Source organism: Solenopsis invicta, chromosome 6, assembly GCF_016802725.1.
Source record: "Solenopsis invicta isolate M01_SB chromosome 6, UNIL_Sinv_3.0, whole genome shotgun sequence".
In the NCBI taxonomy this organism is placed as follows: Eukaryota; Metazoa; Arthropoda; class Insecta; order Hymenoptera; family Formicidae; genus Solenopsis; species Solenopsis invicta.
In genome coordinates, this window is record NC_052669.1 from 10,939,955 (window position 1) to 10,952,224 (window position 12,270).

Genomic DNA, 12,270 nt, shown 5'->3' on the forward strand with positions numbered 1-12,270 from the left:
TTTGGCCAAAAACAACACACTAATGATGCCGCAGCCACCGTATTCCCCAGATCTGGCCCCCTGTGACTTTTTCTTGTTCCCTAAACTGAAGAGGCCCATGAAAGGACGACGTTACGCTACGCTTGACGAGATAAAGACGGCATCGAAGGAGGAGCTGAACAAGATAAAAAAAAATGATTTTTTGAAGTGCTTCGAAGATTGGAAAAACCGTTGGCACAAGTGTATAATATCTCATGGGGATTACTTTGAAGGGGACAAAATAGATATTCATGAATAAATAAATAATTTTTGAAAAAACACAAAATTCGCGATACTTTTTGAACACACCTCGTATATTTATCTTGATGATATTGATCTAGTATGCAAATTTTTAAAATAGAAAATTTAATTTAATATCACTTTCTAAACATTAATTTAAATTTAATTTCAATTCAAGTAATAATATTTGAAATAATAAATAGGTAATAATAATAATAATATATAAGTTATTTGAAATAGATAATATATAAAAGCAATGTATCTAAATTTTCAAATTATTTAATTTAAAATTTAATTGGAAATAATATTAACAGTATTTTAAAATTCTAGTTTTTAAAATAATTAATCGTAGAAGAAAAATACCAGTGTTAAATTTAAACAATTTGAAAATTTAGATACGTTGCCTTTATATGTTATCCATTTCAAATAACTTATATATTATTATTACTACCTATTTATTATTTCAAATATTATTACTTGAATTTAAATATCCTTCAAATTAAATTTAAATTAATGTTTAGAAAGTGATATTATATTAAATATTTTATTTTAAAAATTTGCATGCTATATCAATATCATCAAGATAAATAAATACACTTATTAAAAAAAAATTAAAAAAATATTGCATACATCCGGGAGCGAACCCGGATCTTACGATTGTGAAGCAAGCACCTAACGCACGGAGCTGATTACACTGATTGGGAAAACAGTTACCGGGAAGACTTATATGGCGCGCCGCAGTATGGACAATTTTCACAAATTTATTATTTCAAAACTAAGGCCTATTCGATCAAACGCCGGGAGACGTAAACTTTTTTTTCGTCTCCAAGATAATTAAAAAAATTGGGATCAAAATCCCAGGGTGACTCACTTGATCCTCCCATTGTAAGAAGTATTTAAAATGATCTGTAAATATAACAATTGATTAAGAACAAGCCTTAGTACTCATTCAGTGTGCACTAGTGCAAGCGCCCGAATTCGCTATAACCCAGTCAGGAACAGCAGATTAGGTTTAAATTTTCATGCATCAAGAAAGAAAGGGGTTTTTTAAAAAAAAAAGAAGTAACACGCAAATACAATTAAACGCATCAAAAAGGCTGATTTATCTCAAATAAGGATAAACTTAATGTAAAACTTTTGAAATCCTCTGAAATTCTCTTGAATTCTACTGAAATCTACTTGAATTCTTTTGAAATCCACTTGAAATCCGATGAACTCCTTGAAATCCGTTGAAATCCGCTGAAATTCGATGAAACCCGCTGAAATCCTTTCCCTCTGAAATCCGGTGTACAAATTTTTTTCTAGTTGTGAACCCCTCGTAATAATATGATAAAATTGATATTTTTTGTTGGTATAGATTGCCGTAGCTATAACAGCTGCATCTCTTGTCAGTTATCCCACGCACGAAAGAAATACCATTTTTCGAGATTCTCGACAAACTTGAGTATGGTGCAGGCGATTCCAAGTAATATAATATAAATATCTTTGCTTCGTGTCTCTGGCAAAAATAATAAACTTTATAAAGCGTTCACAACCGTTTGTTAAGGGTTTTTTAAGAGTTTATACGCTTTCAAACTTTGTAAGGTAAGAACGCTTACAAAACACTGTTGGATTAGAACGCTTTTAAACCCTTAACAAACGTTATAAGGTTTAATGAAAGTTTTGCAACGTTCAAGCAACGCTTTTTAGAATACGCTAGTAAACACTGAAAAAACTTTGTATAGAGAATTTGCTGCTCCACATTTAAACGTTTAGTAAACGCTTTTCCAAACGCCGTTTACTAAACGTTTTCCTTCGTTCAAGTAACGCTTATTTAATAAATCTCTTCCTAATTTTTATTTACATGAGAGGTTAATGTAAAAGAGAAAGTTCATTTTCTCCCAAAATTAAATAATATTTTCTTTAAAATAATTAACGCTAGTCTCTAATGCTAGCTTTTTCATTTTTTACATTTTTATTGAAACTATTATAAATTTAAAATTGTTTATAAATAAGAAATAAAAAATATTAAAAATTACACATTAAAAGTTTATAAATTAATTTATTATAAATCAATTTACAATACATTTGAGGTTAATCATCCTGATAACAACCAAAAGGTAGTCCAAACATATAAATATGATTAAATAAATTTATTTCAATACATATATGGTTCTTTGATGAGTGACAGTTTAATACACATTATTTTGTAATTTTTTTAAATTTTGAGTATGTATCTTAGAGCCACGTTATCGTTTTGAATTAATAAACATTTAGAACATTTAGTTACTTTTACAAGAAGTAAAATTTGCCCAAATGCTGATAGGCAATGTATTTTATTTTCACAACTTTTCCATCTCTTATTCTTTCTTAAGAGATGAAAAAGTAAGAATCATTGTTTTTTTTGTCAGCATATTGGGAGAAAGTGTATCTCATTCCATACTGTTAGATATATGGTATTCTTCAATTTCATTATTTTTTAATATACACTGATAAATGAAATTTAAATTCTCTGTAACCAGAAAAAACTATTATGTATATACATGAGATTTCACTTTATAACAACTTAAAAATTATAAGTATTGAAATTTAACTTTTAAACACGTAAGTGGATCTGAGAGAACCCATATGATGTTTTGAACACTTGCTGTGTAAAGACGGAATGAGATAGGAAGTTCAAACCAGGGGGTAAAAAAAGTTTAAAATCTCCTCTTTCGATTGATATAGTTGATCAACTTTTTTGGTCAACTAAAATTGGAACGGCACGGCAGTAAAATTTTGTTAGGGTCAATGCGACCCATATAATGTGTGAGTGAAACTTTTTGTGAGTAATTTTATAAAATTAATCTGATAAAATCTTATAAAAATTTCCCGGACAAAACGTGTTTGAATAGGTCTTTTAACTATATTACTCGCATATACTCTGTCTAAAGTTAAAATACTATATAGTGCAGTAGAGAAGAGGTTTTTTAAGCGCGTTCTGCGGACGAGTCTAATACGTAGCGCTGTGAAGAAAAGGAGCTTCTAGGCTGGGCCTACGCGCAGTGCTGTGGAGTGGGGGAAGTCCCCCAAGTTTTTGTACGATCTCGAAAGACGTGCAAAATTTTACACTCAGTAACTGAGAGTCATACGACGATAAAGACGTGCTGTGCATTTCGGAAAGAGAGCTGTTGTTATTTTGGAAATTTATTACGGTATGTACATAATCTAATATATCGTATATGTGCTTGAGTACAAACGTGTGCATGCATGCGTCCGTGTGCATGCGTACATGCGTGTGCACACATGCGTATATGTGCACGCATAATGTACATACGTGCGTATGTGTGCATGCATGCGTGCATGTGCATGCGTACGTGTGCATGCGTACGTGCGTGTGCATGCAAGTATGCGTATATGCGTGCGCGCGTGTACGTGCGTGCGTATGTGTGCATGCATGCGTACGTGCGTACGTATGTGTGCATGCGTACGTGCGTGCGCGCGTGTCATGCGTACGTGTATGTGCATGCGTACGTACGTGCGTGCGTGTACACGCATGCGTACGTGCATGCGTGTATGTGCATGCATACGTATGTGCGTGCGAGCGTGTGCGCGGGTATGTATGTATGTATGTATGTATATGAAAAATTATTCTCGTATAGTAATTTTAATGGTTTTTTCCCTTTAAAACAGCAAAATGGAATTGCGATCACGAAAATCGTCAGAAGTAGTAAATATACTTTTGAAATCCGCTGAAGAAAATTTTGACAATATAGATAATTTGAGCGACAAAGGAGAAGACTATTTAGAAAAACACTGCTCAACAGTGTCCGAGGAAGAAGCTGAATCTGACATAAATGACTCGGGACAAATTATTGATCCAGATGAGAGGCAGTGTAAAAAGAAGGGACGTTTATGTAAATATTTACGCGCATCTAATTTTAAATGGTTGATTAACGCACCAGAATCTCGAGGTAGATCAATTAAAACAGAATTTGACACTATAAAAGCTAAAGCAAAAAGTGCTGCAAAATCCGTTTCAATACTGCTCGAAACCTAGTCTCTTCTTTTATCAGATGATATTTTAAATAAAATTATTTTACACAAGAACATAGAAATCGAATGGCATCGATATAAATTACTAACTGAAAATAAATTCATACCATCTTATTACAACCATATGACTTTAATGGAGTTTAAAGCTTTTATAGGCTTATTGTGTTGTGCTGGATTCAATAAATTAAATTATACGAATATTCGACGTTTATTATCTCCGTTTTCAATGCCGTTATTTAATGCAACGATGTCAGAAAACAGATTCACATTTTTATTAATTTGTCTCCGATTTGATGATAAAGAAACGCGCGCACAGCGTTAAAAAACTGACAATTTTTCTTGCATGAGAGAAATATGGGATGGCTTTATTGCGAACTGTATAAAATATTATGAACCTAGCAATACTTGCACTGTAGACGAACAGTTGCTCAATTTTCGCGGCCGATGTCGTTTTCGTATATTCCAAGTAAGCTAGATAAATATGGTTTAAAAATTATATCTTTAAATGACACAAAAATATTTTATATGATTAATGCGATTCCATATGTAGGAACTGTAATGGATAAGGATCCAATGGAATCAATACCAATTTATTATGTTCGACAAATTTGTGAGCCTATTTATAATAGCAATCGTAATATAATATGTGATAATTGGTTCACATCTGTACTTCTCGTTGATAAAATGAAAAAAGATTATAATATTACGATTGTAGGAATAAAAAAAAATAAATAAATAAACGAGAGATTCCGAATCCGTTCAAAACAATTCCTAAAGAAGGCAACAGTCAATTTGCTTATCATGATGGTAAAACTTTAGTATCCTATAATCAAAAAAAAAAATTGTTTTACTATCGTTTTTTCACAAATGTGGAAAAATTGATGAAGCGTCAAGAAAGCCAGAAATAGTTTTGTTTTATAATAAAACAAAAAGGGGTACAGATGTGTTTGATCAATTAATGCATGAATACAGTACTTGTCGTAGAACTAAAAGATGGCCTATGCGTTATTTTTACGGAATTTTAGATCAGTCTGTAATTAATGCCTTCATTTTATATACTTTTAATCTAGCAAATAAGGAAAAGCGATATATATTTATAGAACAATTAAGTTTATCATTAATTAAACCATTTTTAACAATAAGGTTGACAACAACGTTGCGTTTACGCATTCGACTAGAATCAATTCTATCTATAGATATTCCGGAAAACGATAATCCGCGGAATTATCTACGCAATAGTATTATGGAAATTTGAAAAAGATGTGCGTTTTGTCCGTATTCAATTCATAGAAAAACACAATATAAATGTTTAAGATGTCATTCACCCATGTGTGTAGAACACACAGCCAGAATATGCTACGTCCTATAAGTTAGCGGAACAAAGTGAGCAGAATCAATTTGAACTAATTTTTTTAATTGTTGCTCATTTGTTGCTAAAAAGATGCCAAAAAAAATTTTTTTGCTCTATTAATTTTTTTTTAAATAATGTTCCGCTAAAGGAAATTTAAGTTAGCGGGACAATATGTAATTGTAAAAATTACACGCAAGAGCAACGTTAAAATATATTGCTCTTTTGTTGCTCACAAAAGCTACTCTCGATATTGTTACTTGCACAATAAATACCAATAACAATAAACAATCATACGGAGAGTTACAAGAATAAACTAGAAGAAATAAATTTGTTACTCGCATAACTATGATTCTGAAATAATCCTCAACCATCGTACTATCAAACATTTGAAATTGTTGCTAACCATAAGACACTAAAGATGATTAATTTACCCAAGAAACGCGCACGTCGCGCGCAGTAGGCGCGTTAAGGAATGTCAGAAAATGTGTAAGCTGGTATAATTGTAATATCAAAATAATCCCCAGACATCGTACTAACAAAATATATAAAAATCTCAATTTGTTGCTAACCATAAGACACTGCAAATAATTAATTTATGCAGTAAACACACGCGCTGCGTGCTATAGGCAAGGTATTACCTATCAAATAATGTGTACGCTGGCGTAATCATGGTATCAAATTAATCTGCGGATATCGTACTATCAAAATATGTAAGGTTTTGAATTTATTGCTAACTTTAAGACACTGAAAATAATTAATTTGTTCAGTAAACGCGCGCGCCGCGCGCTATGGGTAAAGTATTGCCTATGAAATAGTGTACACGCTGGCGTAATTATGGTATCAAAATAATTCCCGAACATTGTACTAACAAAATATGTAAAGGCATGAATTTGTTGCTAATCATAAGACATTGAAAATAATTAATTTATGCAGTAAACGCGCGCGCCGCGTGTTATAAGCAAGGTATTGGCTTTCAAATAATGTGTATGCTGACATAATCATGATATCAAAATAATTCCCGAACACCGTACTATTGAAATATGTAAAAATATGAATTTGTTGCTAATTATAAGACATTGAAAATAATTAATTTATCTAGGAATTTATCTGCGTACACATTATTCATAAGCAATACGATATCCGCGGATTAATTTGATACCATGATTACGCCAGCGTACACATTATTTGATAGGTAATATCTTGTCTATAGCGCGCAGCGCGTGTGTTTACTGCATAAATTAATTATTTGCAGTGTCTTATGGTTAGCAACAAATTGAGATTTTTATATATTTTGATTGTACGATGTCTAGGGATTATTTTGATATTACGATTATACCAGAGTACACATTATTTTACATTTGTTAACGTGCTTACCGCGCGCGACGCGCGCGTTTCCTGGGTAAATTAATTATTTTTAGTGTCTTATGGTTAGCAACAATTTCAAATTTTCGATAGTACGATGGCTAAGGATTATTTTGAAATCATAATTATGCAAGTAACAAATTTATTTTCTTTAGTTTACTTTTGTAACTCTCTGTATAATGGGTGATTGTTTATTGTTATTGATATTTATTTTGCAAGTAACAATATCGAGAGTAGCATATTTTGTGAGCAACAAATTAGCAACATATTTTAATGTTGCATTAACGTGTGATTTTTGCGATATAGAGGTATTATCCCGCTAACTTAAACTTCTTTTAGCAAATCATTATTTAAAAAAAAAAAATTAATAGAGCAACAAATTTTTTTGTTTGGCAACTTTTTAGCAATAAATGAGCAACAAATAAAAAAATTAGTTCGAATTTATTCTGCTCACTTTGTTTCGCTAACTTATAGGACGTGAATATGCTATATACAGGGTGATTATTAATGACTGTTCCCATTTTTTACCATAGGAGCACGCATTTGTAATTTCTAATATAATAATATGTTAGAAATACGTATTCGTCGGTAAATCATGCTCCTATGATAAAACGTGGAAACAGTCATTAATAATCACCCTGTATGTTCTCTGAACGCAGAATGAAATATATTACATCATAAAATACTTTTTTCAATTTAAAACACTTTTAATTAATCATAAAAATACCTTAGATTCTCCTTGTTACGCAAGTATGTTTTTTAATAAAAATGACAATAATATAATTTTTTTTAAGTATGATTCTTTAGCTTTACAACGCCGTATTGTAAAATCCTTAAAAGCTTTTTGTTGCTAAAATATGATTTTTTTTTAAGTGGATTTTTAGACATCCAAAAATATCTCATATTCTTCTTGTTACATAATTATATTTTTTAAAAGAAATAATAATGCCATAATTTTTTTTTGAAAGTATGACTCTTTATCTTTAAAACGCCATATTGTAAAGTTCTTAAAAAATTTTTGTTGCAAAGATATGATTTTTTAAAGGAAAAGTGGATTTTTGAACAATTTCTAATTTCTGCTTAATGGTTTTTCCTTTATAATTTCACAATAAACCATTTTTTGCCAATGCCAATTGTGCAGTCACATTTCTGAGATTCTAAACTTTTATTTAAAAAAAAAAAATTGTTAAAAAATATTGATTGTAATCAAAGTTATAGTTTCTTAAAGTTGAAAAAGTCTCTCAGACCCAAAAATGTGTTTCTGTATTTTACGGAATCGGTGTGTTTAAGGGTTAATATACTTTTTATTTACAAATGTTATTTTAATTAACCGTAATTGAAATAACTAATAATGTACATATATTCTTAGTATCAACGACCCGTACAGCACAAAAGCTTGCAGCAACATTGCTGCAATGTTGCAATGTTGCACGTTGCAATGCAATGTTGCAAAAACATTGCAAAGATGTTTTTTTGCAATACTACTTCAGCAATATTGCAGCATTATTTAAAAAATATTATGAAAAATATAATGAACTATTCTATTGTATTATAAATGCATTGTCATTTAATCCCAGCAAACGAGAAATGATTGGATTGGATAAATCCATATGAATCATGTTTCTGAATCCGCAAAAAAGTATTGAATTTTATAGAAACTGAACACATTGAATCCGTTTCCTATATCCCTAATTAAATATAATTCATTGCATTTTTTTTTACGTAAATCATTCAAATGGAATCTACGTGAGCAAAACAACATTTTTGTAATAGTTTCAAAAACAATTTTTGCAAAAAAAAATCAATTTCTTAGAAATTTTTCCGGAAATTTTCAAGCGGTCACCCATCCAAGTCGCGATTCCGGTGAACGTTGTTTGACCTCTGTGATCGCTGCGAACTAATCCCTCATGATGACCTGTGAATACTTTATACTGATATGTGTATATAATTGTTAGATCAGATCAATATACGTTATCGAAAAAACGAAATATGTATAATTAAAGCATATTATTTATATAAACAAATATAAAATTATAGTTTTTTTATTAATTTCGCAAATGTAAAATAGCATCTGGAATAATTTTTCTGTTATTTGTTTAAATAAGAATGCAATTAGAAAATATATATATCAATATAATACAATAATTAAATTAAATATGAAAAAATTTTTATTAAAAAACCAATTAAAAAATATTGTTTGCTTATTGGGATGTAGATCAAGGTTTCTTCATATATGGACCTATTTTGTCTATCGATATAAATATTTATGTTTCTCAACAATACATGATGCACACAGGACTACAGGACCATATGTCTTTTTCTAAACGTCGTAAAGTCAATATTTGAAAGACGTCTGCAGACGTTTATGCAAAGTCGACTTGCAGTCAATTCCGAAAGCCTGACTTAGAAAAATCGATTTACAGTTGACATATAGATGATTGTGCTGTTAGGGTAGTTAAATATAATTCATTGCATTGTACATTGAATATGATACCAAAAGCAAATGGCTAATCCACAATTACAGATTCAAACGAATAGACTCACGTTCATTGCATTGAATATTGAATATGATATCAAAAACAAATAACCAATCCACAATTACGGATTCAAATGAATAGGTCGCACGTTTTACTTTTATGTATATTGAATAAGATACAGAAAGCAAATAGCCAATCCGTAATTATTGATTCAAATGGATTACGGATAGAAAACGGATTCAAAAAATCCAAAAACTGGATTTAATTTCGTTCCTTTTAATAATCCTAAATATTTTTCAATTATTTCTCGTTTGCTGGGATAAAAATTATTATACTTCTATAATTTTTAACCTTTAAGAATTCTTAAATGAAATACGTTATATTATTATACATACAAATTGGCATATTAGTCTTAATATATCAGTAATACTAAAACTTCCCATAATAGATCGATGCGCTTTTTAACAATTTTAATTACTTTATGTGTTAAGAATATTATGTCAAGTTGTATATAATCCATGAGTAAGGTCTTGCGTACAATGGAGGAATAGAAATGATTATTATTAGAAACAAAAATATTAGAAACAAAAAAATTAGAAATACAGATTAACAGAGGGAAGATTAGGAAAAAGTAGAAAAAAGATGATTTTTATAAATTTTTTTGCGGCATAAGATTTTCAATAAACTGTCTATAACTTTTTTTGCATATTTTTTATAATTTGTAGATGCAGAATTATAAGAAATATGTGAGAAAAGTTATCGACAGTTTATTAAAAGTCTTGTGCCACAGAAAAATTAAAAAAATCAGCTTTTTTCCGCCGATTACATGATCTTCCCTTCTTAAATGTAAAACGCACAGTGAATATAATATTTTATACCTCATTTGTATCTATTGTGCGTTTCGTTTAATATTTATTTCTAAGTTTTTGTATGTCTGATATTTAATCCATACAATACATAATCCGTACAGCAAAAAAATATTGTAACAACATTGCAGAAATATTTCATCGCAAGATTGTAATACTGCAGAAATGTTGCGACATATTGCTGCAATGTTTCATCAATATTGCAGCAACGGTAAAATGTCCGCTTTAACAATATTGCTGAAACATTTCACGTAATGTTGCAGCAACATTGTAATATAATGTTTATGCAATATTATGCTCTGCGTACAATGGAGGAGTACTTGCAACAATATTGCAGCAAAACATTACACAGTGTACAGCAATGGAAGAATACTTGCAGCAATATTGTTGTAACGTTGAAACGTTAATTACTGCAAACTTATGTATTGTATGAATTAAATATCAAACGTATAAAAAATTAGAAATAAATATTAAACGAAACACACAATAGATACAAATAAAGCATAAAATATTATATTCACTGTGCGTTTTACATTTAAGAGGAGATGGTCATGTAATCGACATAAAAAAGCTGATTTTTATAAATTTTTTTGCGGCACAAGACTTTTAATGAACTATCTATAACTTTTCTCAAACTTATAAAACTCAACTTTTTTCTACTTTTTCCTGATCTTTCCTCCCCAGAAAATAATAGTTATATAACTTGTGTGTGTCACGTTATATAACGAATTTTTACATTCTAGCAATATTGTAGTTATGTAAAATTGAATTGTTGATATTACAACACAATAACTTATAACAGTCATATAACTGCTTTATCAAGTTTATATAACAAACATTTTATTTTAATAATATAACTGTTATAAAACTGAATTATTAATACGACTCCTCCCTGTCGAAAATGTGCGATTAAAACCGATTAAAACGGAATCCTTTTTAATTGATTTTAATCTGTTTTAATCAATTCAATCCACGAGCGGATTAAAAAGTAATCGGTTTTAATTATATACGAATCATAATTGATTTTAATATCGCTTTCGTGAATTATTTAAGTGTAATACATAATATAAAAATTTTTTAAAATTTTAATTCATTTGCATTAAGACTCCTAAATATTCTCAGCGACCACGTTTCAAAATCCTGACATTAGTAGCGAGAAATGATATGCTGAAAATTCTTGCGTGCTATTTTTTAAATAAAAAGCTATTTTGATAAAATAACATTGTACATCATTTTTACTAATTTGTAAAATTGTTCGGAAACTATTTTTTTCTTGACAGTTGTCAAAAATTATTAATTGCCAAAAAAAAACATAGCTTTTCGACAATTTTACAAATTTGTTAACGTGATTTATAGTGTTGTCATCAAAAGATCTATTTAAAAATGATACATAAGAATTGTTAGCGTCTTAAGGCGATGCTGGAGTGATGGCCGAACTCCGACGGTCCTGCGCCATCTACTAAGTGGAACTAAAAATGTCGATAATATCGATATTTTTAGATCCATTATCATTTGAGTTCTGCACTCATCCTTGTCTTTTCAACAAGCGAAACCGCCCAACTCAGTACCGTATATTTCGACAGGCACGCTCGGGCCGTCTTGTAGGCGGATGAGTTTACGCGAAACAATTTTTTGTCCGACCTGTTGGGTTTCTGCTGTTGAATAAGGACGTAATGTGTTGGCAATATACATTGCACTTTGACACTACGCTATCTCTTTTTGCTGCAAGTAACAAAAAGAGATTGACGTCAGTCAGACTAAATGTTTAGCACATTTATTGCCATTTCATTAGAAAATGATGTATATAATACATAATACTAAAATTATATTTTCATGTCGAACATGAATATGGCAATATTTTGTAGGCAATATGGAATGAATTCTTCATTCTCATCGCCCATTTTTATAAAACGCAAAAATTTTTCATAGTTTCTCTATTCTC

At 30.2% G+C, this 12,270-nt stretch overlaps 1 protein-coding gene across 1 annotated transcript; it reads left to right on the forward strand.

Annotated features, from left to right (window-relative positions):
* The first annotated feature begins 3,147 nt into the window (after positions 1-3,147).
* LOC120358181 lies at positions 3,148-4,509 on the forward strand. Its single transcript, XM_039451302.1, has 2 exons — positions 3,148-3,431; positions 3,910-4,509. Exon 2 carries the CDS (start codon positions 3,914-3,916, stop codon positions 4,274-4,276), a length of 363 nt encoding a protein of 120 aa, XP_039307236.1. The 5' UTR covers positions 3,148-3,431; positions 3,910-3,913; the 3' UTR covers positions 4,277-4,509.
* The last annotated feature ends 7,761 nt before the right edge of the window (positions 4,510-12,270 follow it).

Bases quoted from the DNA above. Each gene is read 5' to 3' on its own strand.
- LOC120358181 (XM_039451302.1), top strand. From the start codon at position 3,914: ATGGAATTGCGATCACGAAAATCGTCAGAAGTAGTAAATATACTTTTG.